General features: G+C 45.7%; 1 protein-coding gene across 3 annotated transcripts in view; it reads left to right on the forward strand.

Moving 5' to 3' along the window:
- LOC122919463 (diacylglycerol kinase eta-like) overlaps positions 1 to 19,298 on the forward strand; it is a 283,154-nt gene that overhangs the window by 219,402 nt on the left and 44,454 nt on the right. For all 3 annotated transcript variants that reach the window (XM_044268513.1, XM_044268514.1, XM_044268515.1), the window contains 4 exons: positions 6,467 to 6,580; positions 7,407 to 7,541; positions 13,523 to 13,689; positions 15,310 to 15,427. In XM_044268513.1, the coding sequence (XP_044124448.1) occupies positions 6,467 to 6,580; positions 7,407 to 7,541; positions 13,523 to 13,689; positions 15,310 to 15,427 (534 nt within the window). The remainder of the gene's footprint in view (positions 1 to 6,466; positions 6,581 to 7,406; positions 7,542 to 13,522; positions 13,690 to 15,309; positions 15,428 to 19,298) is intronic.

Here is a 19,298-nt window from a genome sequence, read left to right on the forward strand (position 1 = left end):
TGCTGAATTTGGTGGTGCAGAAGTTCATTCACAACTACCCCGACATGTCAGAGCTGCTGCATAAAGTGCGGGCCGTCTGTTCGCGCTTCTGCCGTTCACATCCTGCCGCTGCTCGCCTGTCTGCGCTACAGCGTAACTTCGGCCTTCCCGCTCACCGCCTCATATGCGACGTGCCCACCAGGTGGAACTCCACCTTGCACATGCTGGACAGACTGTGCGAGCAGCAGCAGGCCATAGTGGAGTTTCAGCTGCAGCACGCACGGGTCAGTCGCACTGCGGAACAGCACCACTTCACCACCAATGACTGGGCCTCCATGCGAGACCTGTGTGCCCTGTTGCGCTGTTTCGAGTACTCCACCAACATGGCCAGTGGCGATGACGCCGTTATCAGCGTTACAATACCACTTCTATGTCTCCTTGAGAAAACACTTAGGGCGATGATGGAAGAGGAGGTGGCCCAGGAGGAGGAGGAGGAGGAGGAGGAAGAGGGGTCATTTTTAGCACTTTCAGGCCAGTCTCTTCGAAGTGACTCAGAGGGAGGTTTTTTGCAACAGCAGAGGCCAGGTACAAATGTGGCCAGCCAGGGCCTACTACTGGAGGACGAGGAGGACGAGGATGAGGAGGAGGTGGAGGAGGATGAGGATGAAGCATGGTCACAGCGGGGTGGCACCCAACGCAGCTCGGGCCCATCACTGGTGCGTGGCTGGGGGGAAAGGCAGGACGATGACGATACGCCTCCCACAGAGGACAGCTTGTCCTTACCCCTGGGCAGCCTGGCACACATGAGCGACTACATGCTGCAGTGCCTGCACAACGACAGCAGAGTTGCCCACATTTTAACGTGTGCGGACTACTGGGTTGCCACCCTGCTGGATCCACGCTACAAAGACAATGTGCCCACCTTACTTCCTGCCCTGGAGCGTGATAGGAAGATGCGCGAGTACAAGCGCACGTTGGTAGACGCGCTACTGAGAGCATTCCCAAATGTCACAGGGGAACAAGTGGAAGCCCAAGGCCAAGGCAGAGGAGGAGCAAGAGGTCGCCAAGGCAGCTGTGTCATGGCTAGCTCCTCTGAGGGCAGGGTTAGCATGGCAGAGATGTGGAAAAGTTTTGTCAACACGCCACAGCTAACTGCACCACCACCTGATACGCAACGTGTTAGCAGGAGGCAACATTTCACTAACATGGTGGAACAGTACGTGTGCACACCCCTCCACGTACTGACTGATGGTTCGGCCCCATTCAACTTCTGGGTCTCTAAATTGTCCACGTGGCCAGAGCTAGCCTTTTATGCCTTGGAGGTGCTGGCCTGCCCGGCGGCCAGCGTTTTGTCTGAACGTGTATTCAGCACGGCAGGGGGCGTCATTACAGACAAACGCAGCCGCCTGTCTACAGCCAATGTGGACAAGCTGACGTTCATAAAAATGAACCAGGCATGGATCCCACAGGACCTGTCCGTCCCTTGTCCAGATTAGACATTAACTACCTCCCCTTAACCATATATTATTGTACTCCAGGGCACTTCCTCATTCAATCCTATTTTTATTTTCATTTTACCATTATATTGCGAGGCTACCCAAAGTTGAATGAACCTCTCCTCTGTCTGGGTGCCGGGGCCTAAATATATGCCAATGGACTGTTCCAATGTTGGGTGACGTGAAGCCTGATTCTCTGCTATGACATGCAGACTAATTCTCTGCTGACATGAAGCCAGATTCTCTGTTACGGGACCTCTCTCCTCTGCCTGGGTGCTGGGCCTAAATATCTGACAATGGACTGTTGCAGTGGTGGCTGACGTGAAGCCTGATTCTCTGCTATGACATGCAGACTGATTCTCTGCTGACATGAAGCCAGATTCTCTGTTACGGGACCTCTCTCCTCTGCCTGGGTGCTGGGCCTAAATATATGCCAATGGACTGTTGCACTGGTGGCTGACGTGAAGCCTGATTCTCTGCTATGACATGCAGACTAATTCTCTGCTGACATGAAGACAGATTCTCTGTTACGGGACCTCTCTCCTCTGCCTGTGTGCTGGGCCTAAATATATGCCAATGGACTGTTGCAGTGGTGGCTGACGTGAAGCCTGATTCTCTGCTATGACATGCAGACTAATTCTCTGCTGACATGAAGCCAGATTCTCTGTTACGGGACCTCTCTCCTCTGCCTGGGTGCTGGGCCTAAATATATGCCAATGGACTGTTGCACTGGTGGCTGACGTGAAGCCTGATTCTCTGCTATGACATGCAGACTAATTCTCTGCTGACATGAAGCCAGATTCTCTGTTACGGGACCTCTCTCCTCTGCCTGTGTGCTGGGCCTAAATATATGCCAATGGACTGTTGCAGTGGTGGCTGACGTGAAGCCTGATTCTCTGCTATGACATGCAGACTGATTCTCTGCTGACATGAAGCCAGATTGTCTGTTACGGGACCTCTCTCCTCTGCCTGGGTGCTGGGCCTAAATATCTGACAATGGACTGTTGCATTGGTGGCTGACGTGAAGCCTGATTCTCTGCTATGATATGAAGACTGATTCTCTGCTGACATGAAGCCAGATTGTCTGTTACGGGACCTCTCTCCTCTGCCTGGGTGCTGGGCCTAAATATCTGACAATGGACTGTTGCAGTGGTGGCTGACGTGAAGCCTGATTCTCTGCTAGGACATGCAGACTGATTCTCTGCCGACATGAAGCCAGATTGTCTGTTACGGGACCTCTCTCCTCTGCCTGGGTGCTGGGCCTAAATTTATGAAAATGGACTGTTGCAGTGGTGGGTGACGTGAAGCCTGATTCTCTGCTATGATATGAAGACTGATTCTCTGCTGACATGAAGCCAGATTGTCTGTTACGGGACCTCTCTCCTCTGCCTGGGTGCTGGGCCTAAATATCTGACAATGGACTGTTGCATTGGTGGCTGACGTGAAGCCTGATTCTCTGCTATGATATGAAGACTGATTCTCTGCTGACATGAAGCCAGATTGTCTGTTACGGGACCTCTCTCCTCTGCCTGGGTGCTGGGCCTAAATATCTGACAATGGACTGTTGCATTGGTGGCTGACGTGAAGCCTGATTCTCTGCTATGATATGAAGACTGATTCTCTGCTGACATGAAGCCAGATTGTCTGTTACGGGACCTCTCTCCTCTGCCTGGGTGCTGGGCCTAAATTTATGAAAATGGACTGTTGCAGTGGTGGGTGACGTGAAGCCTGATTCTCTGCTATGATATGAAGACTGATTCTCTGCTGACATGAAGCCAGATTGTCTGTTACGGGACCTCTATCCTCTGCCTGGGTGCTGGGCCTAAATATCTGACAATGGACTGTTGCATTGGTGGCTGACGTGAAGCCTGATTCTCTGCTATGACATGAAGACTGATTCTCTGCTGACATGAAGCCAGATTGTCTGTTACGGGACCTCTCTCCTCTGCCTGGGTGCTGGGCCTAAATTTATGAAAATGGACTGTTACAGTGGTGGGTGACGTGAAGCCTGATTCTCTGCTATGACATGAAGACTGATTCTCTGGTGACATGAAGCCAGATTCTGTGTTACGGAACCTCTCTCCTCTGCCTGGGTGCTTGGCCTAAATTTATGAAAATGGACTGTTGCAGTGGTGGCTGACGTGAAGCCTGATTCTCTGCTATGACATGCAGACTGATTCTCTGCTGACATGAAGACAGATTCTCTGTTACGGGACCTCTCTCCTCTGCCTGGGTGCCGGGGCCTAAATATCTGAGAATGGACTGTTCCAGTGGTGGGTGACGTGAAGCCAGATTCTCTGCTATGGGACCTCTCTCCAATTGATTTTGGTTAATTTTTATTTATTTAATTTTTATTTTAATTCATTTCCCTATCCACTTTTGTTTGCAGGGGATTTACCTACATGTTGCTGCCTTTTGCAGCCCTCTAGCCCTTTCCTGGGCTGTTTTACAGCCTTTTTAGTGCCGAAAAGTTCGGATCCCGAACACGAACATTTTCGGGAAGTTCGGCCGATCTTCTCGAACCCGAACATCCAGGTGTCCGCTCAACTCTACTCCTGAGCTCAGTATTTACATTACTTAGCAAATGGCAGGTATCATGTAGAGAATGTTAATACAAGGCACTTACTAGTGCAATGTGACTGTTTATATTGCTTCCCTTGGTGAATTGATTCATTTTTCTATCACATTATACACTGCTCGTATCCAGGAGTTACGACCACCCTGTAATCCAGCAGCGGCGGTCGTGCTTTCACACTATTGCACACTCAGAAGACATAACTACTGTATGGGAGCATTAATAGAACATAACTACTTTAAGGGGACACTAAGGGAGCATTAATACTCCATGGAGGCACTAAGGAAGTATTTCTGCTGTGAAGGGGGCACTAAGAGGCAATAAATATTGTGTGGGGGGCACTAAGGGAGCATTCTATTGTGAAGGAGACAGTAAAGGGTCATTCTAGTATATGTGGGGGCACAATGTGGACTGGGCAGGATTGGGCGTTTATAGATAGGCATTGGTTGAAGTTAGATGTGTGCTTGGTATAAAAGTATTTGCTGTGGTGCGCTACGCACTGCTGTTCCTGTCCCCGCCTTGTTTTTTTTTTGCTTTAAGTTGGGAAGTAATTTGCATAATATAAGGATTAATGTCACAGTTAACTGCCACATTGATATCACAAAAATAATGCACACAGTGATGTCTTAGTACATGGATAATAAACACTGTGAAGTCATAGAAAGGGTCATAATGCACAGTGCTATGACACTATGGCAATAAATAATACATGCAGTGATGTCACCGGACAGGGGCAATGTCTCATAAAAGGAATAATTAACAAAGTGCTGTTACAGCGAATCACCTAGGAGCGCAATGCTGTCACATGGAAAGGACAGTGATCCCACAGTACAAGGCTACAGATACAGCATCATACTGTAATACAAGGATACAATTAAAATACAGGGATATTGGGGAGTATTTTCATGAATTTTGAAAGTGAGTTTTGCACAATTTGTTGCAAATGTTTCAAATGACCCACGATGTTTGATAAATTTGGTCCATCTTTAACCGGGTTGTCTAAGGTAAAGGTGTTGCTCTGAACCCGGATATAACCTCCTCTTTACTCATTTACTCTATATGAGTGGAGCATCAGAGCATTTGCTTTGCTACCCTTGCCTTAAACTACATCGTGCAGGGCAAGGTCTATTTTTTTACTGCCGGTGACGTATCGGGCTTCTCCTGACTATGCTAGGCGGAGACTTCCACTTAGCAATGTGCCCAGTGACATCACCGGAACAGGTGGGCGGTGCAAGGAAATGCTCTGATACTCTACTTATATAGAGTAAATGAGTAAAGAAGAGGTTATATCCAGGTTCAGCTCTGATCCTGTACAACCTCTGTAACATGAAAGGACCCCATGCCACTAAAACCCTTTAAAATAAAATAAAAAACATCATAGGCTCATCTCTGTCTTCAGTGCCGTTCTTTGTGCCGCAGTACTTCTCCTCCTTTTTGTATACAGGGCATCAGCAGTGATGTTTAGGTATCTGGCACATGACTGCTGCGATCAATTAATGTCTACTCTTTAGCTGTCTTGTGCCATATACCGCTGAGGACAGTGACTGGCTGCAGCAGTCAAGTGCCGTATACCTGTATATCGGCTGTATACAGACAGCAGGCCTGCATTCAATAAAGTGAGTGTATGAGCGTTTTTTTATTATTATCATTATTATTTAGAAGATTTTAGTGGCATGGAGATCCTTTTGTGAACTCAGACAAGTTTAAAGACTGTGAAGCTTAAGGCTGGGTTCACACCTGAGCGTATTCGATAAGCGCTGTTTACAGGCGTTTTTGAGGCGTATTTTGGGGCGTTTTTGTATTTTGGAAACGCGCGTTGTATGCGCGTTCTTGCTATTGACCACAATGAAAAACAGTGGTGTTACGCGCGACAATACGCCCCAAAAAAGCTCCTGTACTTCTTGGGGCGTGGGGCGTTTTACAGCGCGTTCGTACGTGCTGTAAAACGCTCAGGTGAGAACCATGCCCATAGGGAAGCATTGGTTCTTGCCTGTTGAGCGTTTTACAGCGCGTAGGAACGCGCTGTAAAATGCTCAGGTATGAACCCAGCCTTACACAACTGTGTTGAGATGCTACTACACTTTCTAAGCTAGCTCTCTACTGAAGTAAGGTTGCAAGCATTTTTGGTTTAAATTGGCTTGAGAGACTAAACATGCTCACAAATCTAAAATGTCACAAAATATATGCGGAAAAAGATTTTGCCCTATTTCGTGACTTTTTTAAGCCAGAATTCTGAAGCTCAGGGCTTAATAAATTACCCCCTGTGAATATAGGTGCAGGGATAATAATCAAGTCAATAACTGTGAATAAACACTGCTTTCCCATCACGTGGCAGAGTAGGCATTAGTTTCCCTCAGACCTCAGAGTTTAGATGTAACTGCATGTTGTTATGTGTTGTCATATCTTTGTATTGCAGAATTTTGGGGCACCTTCCTTCGATGACAAAAAACTGGAAGTGGTTGCTGTCTTTGGGAGCATCCAGATGGCTATGTCACGTGTAATCAACCTGCAACACCACCGTATTGCACAGGTGACACTTTTACTAACCAGTCATTGACAGACCAAATTATTATAGTAAAAGGCATTTTAAATGCCAGAGTCTGGCAATTTGTCTCCACCCCAAAAACAATAAAAATACTAATAACATTTATAACATTACAGGCTTAGATACACCGCCTCAGCAGTACATTGCCCTTGAAGTTATGAGAATCAGCACTGTGGAGGTCTGCAAATAGTTTGCCTCTTCAAAAGTACTAATATATGTATAATAATATGCCTGTAAAAAATAGTCATACACATACCAAATATTATCACTATACTGTTACCGAACGCAACCCAGTATATCATAGCCATTTTTGCCAATAATAACACTACAGTATACATATAACGCAAAATAAGCCTGCCATACCATGAACATGTTACAACCAAACGATTGAACATACTGTTACTGAAAAAAAACTATGCAAACACCAATATTACCACCATACAGGGACCATTTAGTAGATGCAAATTCTCCACAGGTGCCCAGAAGATCATGTGAGGTAATACAGTACCGTTAAATCCAGTGACTCACAGGTGACATCTTCTCTTTTGATAGAGAGCTTTAGCTCCTCACGTCTCTATCACACTCCCTACCTCTACACAAACTACCAAAATCAGGGGATTCCCACTGCTATGAATCCCACAGGTGTATATTAGTATATAGTGAGTGCAGTTGAGGTAAAAATCAATCCTAAAGGTCAATTCGTGGGAGATGTTATAAAATTCAGATCCATGTAAAAAACAAGATTTGAATGTATTTTTTGTTAAGTTGTGTAATCAATTCTCAAGCTGAAGTTTATTTTTTATATTATTAGTGCCGTGAGGTAAAGATTACTATTTTGGGAGAAGAAGGGGTTCCTGTACAAGTGGATGGAGAAGCCTGGGTGCAACCTCCTGGCATCCTAATGATCCAGCACAAGAACCGAGCTCAGATGCTTACACGAGACAGGGTATGTACAGGACAGGAGAATAAGGGGAAGAAATCCATAAACAGGCCCATAGCTGTACTAATGTGTAGGGCTCATAAGTACTAGTGATTTTATTTTATTCTCATTTTTGCATCATATGTTGGGGACAGAGATGAGCGAACTTTTTAAGATTCGGTTCGGTTCCAGTTCACTGAATAAAAAAAAAAATTGGTTTGGACCCTAATTGATTCTATACAAACCAAAGTGGCTCCAATTGCCCTGGAAGATGGTATATAACACTCCCTAGGAAGAAGGAAAACATGTTATGTCTTTTCATTAATTTTTTTCATTAATTTTTGCTTTTTCTCCCCCCCCTTAGCAATAGTAAATCATGTCAGAGTGATAGTTACGGGTAGTTGAATGGTTGACATCATAAACGAACCGAGCCGTTGCATGTGTTATGCTATTTCATATTCCAAAGCTTCCAAAAATTGTCCTTTTACTGAGGATTGATGGTGTTTAAACACTCACGGCATTATGGGATGAAAAAAAACTGTGTTGGGGGACCAAGCATCCAAAAATGATGCCTTGACGGGGTCAAAATGCCTGCCCATATGACACACTCAACTGCTACTTGTCAAAAGAAAGAATGGCTTGTTCGGACCTAGCCTTCAAAAATTATGCCTTAACGGGGGCAGAATGCACTTTCAAGAGTTAATTGTCAGAAAAAAGGGGCTTGTGCTGAACAAGCACAGAAAAATGACCTAATTGGGAGCAGCGGTACACTGTGAATGTGGTAATGGTAGGGTAATAGAGGCATGTAGCCAGAAACAGCATAGCATGAAACATACAAGGCAATAGATTGGCTGTCTGTGGGTATTAGTGACAGTAGTAATAGTAGTGATGGATGTGTAGTGATGGCAGTAGGGGATAAGCAGTGAGGAGCAGCAGCTGCGGCAGTGGCGGCAGCAGAAGCCATATGGTACATGTTGGCAGGAAGACAGCGGCAGTGGCATGATGGCGGCAGCAGCCGTAAGGAACATGATAGTAGTCAGGCAGGCAGACAGCAACTCTGGCAAGATGGAGCACTGTCAGCAAGGCCAGATCTATTCATCTGCCTCAACCAGTGGATTGCGAAAATTCTCCCAAATCCAGGCTTGGTACATTTTGATAAAATGTATGTACGGAGGAGAACTTGGTTCATTTGGGTCAGTGGCGTGCTAAGGTGGGACAGGGGGGGGGGGGGTAGGTCTGCCCCTGGTGCCCCCTGTAAGAAGGATGCCAGAAGCAATGAGCCCTTCCATCAATAGAGACAGAAGCACTCATTGCTGGAGCACCAAGAGCTGCGGTCCTGTTACTCATTAACCGCTCAGCTCCCCGCTCTCAGTCTCTCCCGCACTGAATGGTGAAGCACCAATGCTCCACCATTCAGCCTGCAGGCACAGATCGCGCTGCTGGCCTATGTGGGAGGAGCCTGCAGCCTGGGAATCTGCCTGTGCTCCTCCCACAGAGTGCTGCAGAGCGATCTGTGTCTGCAGGGGAAGGATGTGAGCATAAGGAATGGGACAAGATGAATAGTTACTGTGTTGTTTTTTGTTGTTGTTTTTTTAACACAGAGGGGGCACAGAGGGCTTTCCTACTGTAAAGGGGGCACAATGGGCATTTCTACTATGGAGGGGCACAGAGGGCATTACTATTACAAAGAGGGCACAGGGGGCATTACTACTACAAATGGACACAGAGGGTATTACTACTATTAAGGGGGCACAATGGGCATTACTACTGTGGAGGGGCCACAATGGGCATTTCTACTATAAAAAGGGCACAGAGAGCATTACTACTGTAAAGGGATACAATGGGCATGACTACTATGAAGGGGGCACAATGGGCATAACTATTATGAATGGGGCACAATGGGCATTATTACTATGAAGGGGGCACAATAGGCATTACTCCTGTGAAGTGGGTTGACATAACTGTTATGGGGCATGGAGTGGGCATTATTACTGTGAAGAGGGAACAATGGGCATTACTGGTATGAAGGGGCACAGAGGGCATTACTACTGTAATGGGGCACAGTGAGGACATAACTACTCTGAAGAGGCACAGTGAGGGCATTACAACTGTGAAGTGGGCACATAGAGGGCATAACTACTGTGAGGGGGCACAAATAGGGCATTACAACTGTGAATGGGGCACAGATAGGGCATTACTACTGTGAAAGGGGCACAGAGGGCATACCCACTGAGGGGGGCACAATGACAGCATTGCTGTGAAGGGGGCACAATGAAGGGATACGTACTTTAAGGGGGTACAATGAAGGGATACGTACTTTAAGGGGGCACAATGTGGGTATAACTACTGTGAAAGTTGTACAGTGAGGGCATAAATATTGTGAGGGTGCACAATTTATTTGAGGGGGTGCCAGAGAAAGGATCCACCCCGGGTGCCAAACACCCTAGGCATGCCACTGATTTGAGTGTCATCACGTCCCCTGCTGTGAGAAGACACAGTTGGGCAAGAAAGAAGACAGACGGCATACTCAGCTAGTTCAGGCAGCTGCTCTAGTCTGCCTGACAAGACGTTCTTGGGGTCAAGGAACGGGGTATGTGCCGGAGACAGGCCAGAGTCTAGGTAGGCTTGAACATGGTTATTGAGTCGGGAAGTCTCCACTTGCTGATTTGCCTCAGCCTGATGCGGCTTGTCAAAAAACTGTTCCATCATGTTGAGGAAACTGAACTGACTGCCCCTGGTGCCCCCTGTAAGAAGGATGCCAGAAGCAATGAGCCCTTCCATCAATAGAGACAGAAGCACTCATTGCTGGAGCACCAAGAGCTGCGGTCCTGTTACTCATTAACCGCTCAGCTCCCCACTCTCCGTCTCTCCTGCACTGAATGGTGAAGCACCAATGCTCCACCATTCAGCCTGCAGGCACAGATCGCGCTGCTGGCCTATGTGGGCAAGAAAGAAGACAGACGGCATACTCAGCTAGTTCAGGCAGCTGCTCTAGTCTGCCTGACAAGACGTTCTTGGGGTCAAGGAACGGGGTATGTGCCGGAGACAGGCCAGAGTCTAAGGTAGGCTTGAACATGGTTATTGAGTCGGGAAGTCTCCACTTGCTGATTTGCCTCAGCCTGATGCGGCTTGTCAAAAAACTGTTCCATCATGTTGAGGAAACTGAACTGACTGCTGCTGCTACTGCTGCTCGTGGCAGCAGGAGTTGGATGACTCTACATGGAGCGGAGAGGGGCCTCCCTGTCAGACACTAGTGTTGGGCGCAAATATTCGAATCAGGAATTTTAATTGCGAATATCGCCACTTTGAGAATTCGCAAAGATTTAGAATATAGTGCTATATATTCATATTCGTGAATATTCTACTTTTGTTTTTCCATCTGAATCCATGATCCCTCCCTGGTTCTTGCTTATGGGCCAATGAGAAGGCTGCAATGTCTTTGTCTGAGCTTAGCAACATCCCTAGCAACCAATAGGAAAGTTGCCTCCCCCTTACTATATAAGAACCTCCCCAGCAGCCATTTTCTGTAGTTTTATGGAGTTCTGAGAGAGACAGCAGTGTCATTGCTGTGCTCTGTGCTTTGCTGTGTCATTACATTAGATAGATAGATAGATAGATAGATTATATATATATATATATATATATATATATAATACAGATAGTCAGTGTAGGTTATATCCTGATATAGTGTAGCTGATAGGTTCTGCTGTCCATACCTACATGCTACAGACATAGTGCTGTGATGTCACAAGTTCACAACAATACTTAGTGCACCAATCAGTAATATGTGGTCAGACCTGCTGAAATGTGAAGTTGCACGTATTGCGTGAAAATATGCGCATCATTAATTGCTGATTTGCACAATCGAGACGACTGAGACGATTGGGTATCATGGCCGGTGTAATCGTCATTATCATCATCCTCCACCTCCGACTCCTCCTCCTCAAGTGGCAGCTCCTCATCCTCCTCCTTCCATAGAAGTTCCTCCGTGTGATGCCCCAATAGCTACGGGCAACAGCAACATGCGGCAGCTGTTCTTCTTCCTGGCCTTGATGCTGGGGTGCTGCCTCACTGTTGCCACATAAAACATTGACACAGTGGGCTGTGAAAGACATGTACTGTCCCTGCCTGTAACAGCTGCTCCGGGTGTCCACCATGGCATGCATCTTGCTGCACAGCGACAATGACAAGGAGCAGCCTACTTCCTCTGCCACGTGAGAGTACAGGGATGGCTTTTTAGGAGAAATGTTGCGGGCTAAGTATCTTCCAATGAGGCTAATAAATGGTATGACAGCGGCCGCAACACCAGGAACTTGGCCAGTTGGGGGTTCAGCTTGTAGACAAGGCAATTGTTGGTCGAGAATAGTTTTCTCATGGCCGCACATTCCGGTAATGGATGTCTCACGATGGAGCAGGGAACAAGTAGGAGAAGGAGTCTTAGCAGGACAAAAAAAGATGATGATGACGAGGACACTGTTTTGCTTGGATATGTGAGCTGGCTGCCACAAATAAAGACCAGGAATATGAGGACAGACAGTCCTGATTAGGAATGCTGGCCAGTTCTATTTTCCTAAAGAATCCAGTGATGCCGCCTCATGTGGTACTTTTGTGTATGAATGCCCAAAGCTTATTTTAATGCTGCAGATCTTGCACACGGCTGTGGTTCTGTGTGCTGGCTTTGTGGGGGGGGGGGGGGAAACACCATACTGGAGTTGCTCACACAGAACTAGTGAAAGCCGAGCTTGGCATTGGTCGGGCCACAATATAAGCAGATCTCGCCCTGACAGTTCTTTCAGAGGTTTTGGTCATGCATTGCTTCCACTATTTATAAAGTGATAGGAGAAAGGATTGCGCTGCATGAGAGGATTTATTTTTATTTTTATAAAGTTCCTATTGTTTTCTCTTTCTTACATTTGGAAAATCTTCAGTTAGATGGACCACATTCAATCATAGAAATTCAACAGATGCATGGAAACCTAAAATGCAGTGAAAAAAACGCACTATGGTGTAGTATGTTCAGACACCAGTCGCATCAGATGTATGCGATATACTCACAAGGATCACTTGTAATGCGCATAGAAAGAGATTGGTGTGTCTTCAGTCAAGGAGCTCAGGTTGTGGGGCAGGCCAGGCCCAGAAGCCGTCAATTCAGAAGATCTTTGTCTGAACTAGGATCCTGCTCTGACCTAGGATTAACTGCTCCGATACTTTTGTCAGGGGGGCTGCTTGGTAAAATTCTGGGTATGTCCGGGTTCAGCTCTGAACCCGGACAACCCTTTTAAAGCTATGACTAAAATAGCGCTGCATATACAGTAGCATTTATACAGCAATTATAGATATGTATGCTGTAAACATACTATATACAGTACATCATCTTTATTCTGGTGTTACTAAAGGCAGTATAAAGTAGTGACATGCTGATTTCAGTGGTGTGTCATTTATGAGCTAAGGCTACTTTCACACTAGCGTTGTTGGATTCCGGCAGGCAGTTCCGTTGCCGGAACTACCTGCCGGATCCAGAAATCCGTGTGCAAACAGAGATCATTTGTTTCCGGATCCGTCTGACAAATGCATTGAAATACCGGATCTGTCTCTTTGGTATGCGGAAAAAGGGATCCGGTATTTTATTTATTTTTTCACATTTTTAAAGGTCTGCGGATGCGCAGACGGGAAAACCGGAGGTTGCTGACCCCTGTCCTAGGGAGAACAGTAAGGAGAAGACTGTCAATCATCAGCAGGTGGGCAGGGAGAACGGGAGATTATGAATTACCATGAATCTTACTAGGCAGCTGTGATTCTTTTTTCAGGTCTGGGCTGCAATGATTATAATGCTGGTTCTTGGCAGCCTCTTACTTTTAGCTCGTGAATAGCACACCGCTGAAATCTGCGTGTCTGTCACTACTTTATACTGCCCTCAGTGAGGTCAGCATAAAGTTGATAACAGGTTCCATTTACCAAATAAGATGATACATCCCTTTTCTAGATTTCTTTTTTTTTCTTCTTCATAGGCATTTGAAAGCACCTTAAAATCATGGGAGGACAAAAGAAAAGGAGAAAACTATAGGTCTGTGCCTCGACCGCGACTTCATTCCCAGCAGTCAATGGAGTACCTTACTGAAGAAGAACTTGCTCATCTGCAGCAACTTGCAAGTTCTGCAGAGAATCTTATTAGCAGGTATACATCAGTAAGCTTCTCGATGACACCTGGTTTTGTCCTTATTGAAACAATTTTGGTGCAGTACATGATGTGTTTTTATGTGCACTATATCATGGGATTCTTAGTTCTGCGTAAAGTTCAGCACTCAAATCAATATAGAGAGAACTTTATCTGATATATATCATCTGATAAAATATTTAGCAGGACGCCTTAGCAGGATATAGGAACCAAAATCGTACTGGACGCTGGGGAAAATGCTGGGAAAGAACCCTAAAGGAGCTCCTGTCAGCTGAGCATTGGGTCAACAAATGTACCTTGGAATGTGCTGGCTCTTTAAGAGCTAGGAGACCACTCGTGAGGGAGCAGACCTGGCAGTGGTGAGCTGGCAGAATCCAGCAGTCCGGGGCTGGAGCTCTTTAAGAGCTAGGAGACCACTCATGAGAGAGCAGACCTGGCAGTGGTGAGCTGGCAGAATCCAGCAGTCCAGGGATGGAGCTCTTTAAGAGCTAGGAGACCACTTGTGAGGGAGCAGACCTGGCAGTGGTGAGCTGACAGAATCCAGCAGTCTGGGGCTGGAGCTCTTTAAGAGCTAGGAGACCACTCGTAAGGGAGCAGACCTGGTAGTGGTGAGCTGGCAGAATCCAGCAGTCCAGGGCTGGAGCTCTTTAAGAGCTAGGAGACCACTCGTGAGGGAGCAGACCTGGCAGTGGTGAGCTGGCAGAATCCAGCAGTCTGGGGCTGGAGTTCTTTAAGAGCTAGGAGACCACTCGTGAGGGAGCAGACCTGGTAGTGGTGAGCTGGCAGAATCCAGCAGTCCAGGGCTGGAGCTCTTTAAGAGCTAGGAGACCACTCGTGAGGGAGCAGACCTGGCAGTGGTGAGCTGGAGCACAGGGGGGCAAGCAGGAAGTTGGGGTGAGAGTGGGACAACGACATTTGGGAAGGCAGGACACAGCAGGTCAGCAGGGCATGACACATATAACAACATATTTTTGAATAGAACATAGAACTGCATTAACAACAATATTTGGGATTTGTGTGGTACACTGTTCTGCATATAAGGCCCTATTCCTAACCTTTTTGTTTGTGTCCATTAATGTTTTCAGTTACAAAAGATGCAACACAATCTAGACTAGGTACAACTGGCCAATGGGGTCTCCACTTTTCCTATGATAATGACGACCTATCCTCAGGATAGGTCATCAATATCAGATCAGCAGGGATCCGACTGCTGGCACCCCCACCAATCAGCTGTATGAAGAGAACCCAGCACTGATATGAGTGCTGTGTTCTCTTCACTGTTTACCTGCTCGACTTCAAGTGAATGGGACAGAGGAGCTGTAATTACATTGGTCGCCACTGGCCAGCATAGACTTCTGTTATGATGGAATGCAATACCGAATGCCTCGTATAGGCTTCCGTGGTGCATGCGTGGTGCCATCACAGAATTCCGTTATGGTCCATGGTAACGGAATCAATTACGGAATTCTTAGATAACCCAAACCTGAACGCCAAACTTGCAAATCGTAAGGTCTCTCAACACTAGTTTTAAATATAGGAAAAGCAGAGAACCCCTTGAAATTAAATTTGATATCCTTCAAAATGTTACATGTTTTTATAATGATCTTTGTTGCTATGCAGAATCCGGGATGCAGCTAAATCGCACAAGGCTATAGAACAAGAACTGGCTCATGCTGTAAATGGCAGCTTTGGGGTATTAAATGATGTTTTTTCCAACAAGTTAAACAATTCTCCTGAGGTGAGAAAAATTACTTGATATCCTTAAAAAGAGATTTATTTATTATTTATTGCAGAATATGTTTCAGACAGGGCTATAAAATGTATAAACTGTTTTTTTTATCTCAGTATCACTGCAGCCAATCAGTGGCCTCAGTGGTTGTGTGTGCGTGGTCAGCATGTTATTGCTGTGGCTCAACAGTGACATTCCGATTTCCACACACAACTACAGGGGCCACTGAGACTCAATTGACAATTACATGGTGTCCAGGTTGGTGTCCAGCAAACCGCTGAGGAGCCGGTGCAGAGGATGGGAGTGGTAGTGGCCCTGATAAGATAATGTGTCACAGTATACTACTCCCTCGGGATCGGTGCAGTGAAAAGGTGGTATAAGGAATCAGGCCAGAAGTAGAAGAACTTTTGCTAAATAGGAGTTGTAGTACATCCAACAGTAGTTGTATACGCTTTCTCTCCCCAGGCGATGAGGTATGGTGGCTGGCACAGTAGCTGATAATAGCGCAGCTGGTATTGTATCTTGGTGATGTCTCTCTCCTGAACTTGTGGCTAACAGCTGTAAGCTGGCACTTGTGACTGTAGGTGTCCACTGGGAAATCCAGTAAACCGCTTATCCAGTACTAAAGGGTTAAAAGGTATTTCCAGCTTTATTGTGAATACATATTGACACGCGGAAGACTATGTAGCAGCTGGATTGTGTTGACGGATGATGGCAAAGCGGTTCCCCTGAAATGTTTTTAATATGTATTCGCAATAAAGCTGGAAATATCTTTGAACCCTTCAGTGCTGGATGAACTGTTTACTGGATTTCACATGCCACTGAGTCATGTGCACGGAGGTTTCATATTGCTGTATTGGCGTGAGTTTTCTTTTTTGTCCACTGTGAAATACACACTTTTGTAGTTTGCCTAACCTGAACTATGGTGATGGGTGTATTGACACATTTCCCCTGCAGCACAGTCTGAATAGCTGTGGTTGCTGATCGCTCTACTGACTGTTAACACTTCCTGTGCACCTTGCACTTTCTCTGGAGTGGTGTTCCTCACAGATGGAGCTGGATCTCTGGTCCTTGAGGCCCTATGGAGCGGGAGCAGATGGTCGTGCTCCCTCACTCCTCACTTGCTATTCTAGTTCGGCCCTTTCTTGACAAGAAGTAGGATCAGCCCACTCCTACCAGGAGGGGAGAAATGGGATGGTTAGTCCCATCGCTGTTGCCACCCATACCTCATCTGCTGGTGTGCATTGGCACCATTACATAGCATGGCAAAACATAATATAACATTGCATTACAAACCAAACATTGCAGATACCCCCAGGTCTGGAAAACTGTATATCTTTTAGGCCTCATGCACACGACCGTTGTGTGTTTTGCGGTCCACAAACCGTGGATACGCAAAACACGGAAGCCGCCCGTGTGCCTTCCACAATTTGCAAAACGGAACAGGCAGCCCATTGTAGAAATGCCTATTCTTGTCAGCAAAACGGACAAGAATAGGACATGTTATATTTTTTTGCGGGGCCACGGAACGGAGAAACAGATGCGGACAGCACACGGAGTGCTCTCCGCATCTTTTACGGCCCCATTGAAGTGAATGGGTCCGCACCCGAGCCGCAAAAACTGCGGCTCGGATGTGGACCAGAACAACGGTCGTGTGCATGAGGCCTTATAGTGATTGTTGCTATGGGTTAATGTTTGACCCTTTTGTGGTGACAATTCCACCTAGTTGAACTGTAATGTGACTAGAACCTGGCATCATTGTTATGTTGATGTTGAAGGGATCTTCCAGGAGTTTTATACTGATGACCTATCCTCTGTATAGGCCATCAGTATCTGATCGGCCGGAGTCCCGTGCCTTCTCTCAGCTTTCCCTAGGCCATGTGATGTCAAGTTCATTGGTCACATGGTGTAGGCACAACTCGGTCCCATTGAAGTGAATGTGGCTCAGCTGTACAATGTGCGGCTCTGTGCTTGTCCGCAGGGATCAATAAATGCAGGTTACACAATTCAACAACAATCGATAGCCCAAAGAAAGTAATGGACAACATCAACGTGACATAAATCTACCTAAACAAAAAAAGCTGAGTCTAGGATTGCTCAAAATAAATACAAATCTTTATTTAATGTATATATGTATAAAATGCTGTAAAAATGGAGACAAAATACATCAGAAGAAAAAGTGCGATACACACCTGAGGGAAAACATCATAAAAGTATCTATTACAAACGGGATACCATCATTTTTTCTCCCTTGGACAAAAATAATAGTCAATGGGAGAATATACACTGACCAAAAATATAAACGCAACACTTTTGGTTTTGCTCCCATTTTACATGAGCTGAACTCAAAGATCTGAAAGATTTTCTAGATACACAAAAGACCCATTACTCTCAAATATTGTTCACAAATCTGTCTAAATCAGTGTTAGTGAGCACTTCTCCTTTGCCGATATAATCCATCCCACCTCACAGGTGTGGCATATCAAGGTATGGGGGGTCGGGGGGGGTCAGAAAACCAGTCAGTATCTGCAGTAAGCATAAGCATTTGTAGCATTATTTGATAAATCTGACTGGTATCCCCCCCCCCCCCCCCCCCCCCACCATTTTCTAAATGTTTAAAACACATTATTGTATCAAATAATAGATTTTTCTTTATTGAATATGTAAGAATGTAATAACTTTTTCTAAACTACTTGCTGAGTGATGTAACTCCACTGTCTGTTAACTATACAATATCTCCTTTAAATAAACAAAAATTACAAGAAAACCAGTCAGTATCTGGTGCGGCCACCATTTGCCTCACGCAGTGCAACACACCTCAGTTGCATGCTACATATCTTCCAGCACTTGTACCAATGTGATAAATATATATAGAGTATATTGCACTGTATAATGTAATAAATGAGGTTATGCTGTCATCTATTGAGCAATTCCATCATCACAACTGGATAATACATAGTATCATACAATACTTTCTGATCAACTGACCTAATAGGAATCAAAGGTGTTTTTACAGTAAAGAGTTCTTGGAGGGACCGCCCTCTAGAAGGTCTTCAAGTATATATTAAGCATATATAGAAGTTGCCTGCTTGGTGGATATTCAGTCCAAGGTGACTATGATGACTAAAAGCTTGCATGGGCCGTATCCCAGAGCATGGAGTTTCTGCAAATGCATGGCACAGCTAGAGTTAATAATCCTGGCTCAGTCCTTGTAGAAGACTAGGTATGGGCTGGCCCCAACCCTAACTTTGAGTCAGTCTAGACTGGAGTTCAAAGAGAAAGGAAGCTGTGACCTTTGTTACCTCTTCTTAGTCCCAAAACTTACAGACTCAATAATCTCTGCATGGTCTACAGCCTCGTTGTCATGACAACCGTCAGGCTTCGCCCAAACTTACTAACGTCGGATGTTTATCTTCATGTAATATAGCACTAAATAATGAGATAAGTCTGTTAATACACCGAAACAATGTTTGTATTCTTTAACAGTATAGACAAATAATCTTTAAAAAACGTCGTTGCGGACCCCTTTGGCGCTGCCTAGACCTTGATTGAATGAACTTCACAATTGAAGTGTCTGGTATTAAGAGATCTTTTATTATACAGTATAGTCAACGCGTTTCTGGGGCAGGATTACCCCCTTCGTCAGGACTATTTATAGTATGACAGGCTACACAAGGTTTAGAAGCCCGTTTTTGGCGGGCTGGGAGGGGGGCTTAACGGGAAGGGGCGGAGCTAAGTGAATAGATAAACATATATAGCAAATACAGAACATTGGTTACATATATATATTTAAAATACTACATTATGTAGATCGCAATGTGCAGTCCATCTGTTAGGATGCATGTTTCTTCCTCTGGGGGTGCAGGGTGGGGCCGCATAA

This window comes from Bufo gargarizans, chromosome 9 (genome assembly GCF_014858855.1).
Source record: "Bufo gargarizans isolate SCDJY-AF-19 chromosome 9, ASM1485885v1, whole genome shotgun sequence".
Lineage (NCBI taxonomy): Eukaryota > Metazoa > Chordata > Amphibia > Anura > Bufonidae > Bufo > Bufo gargarizans.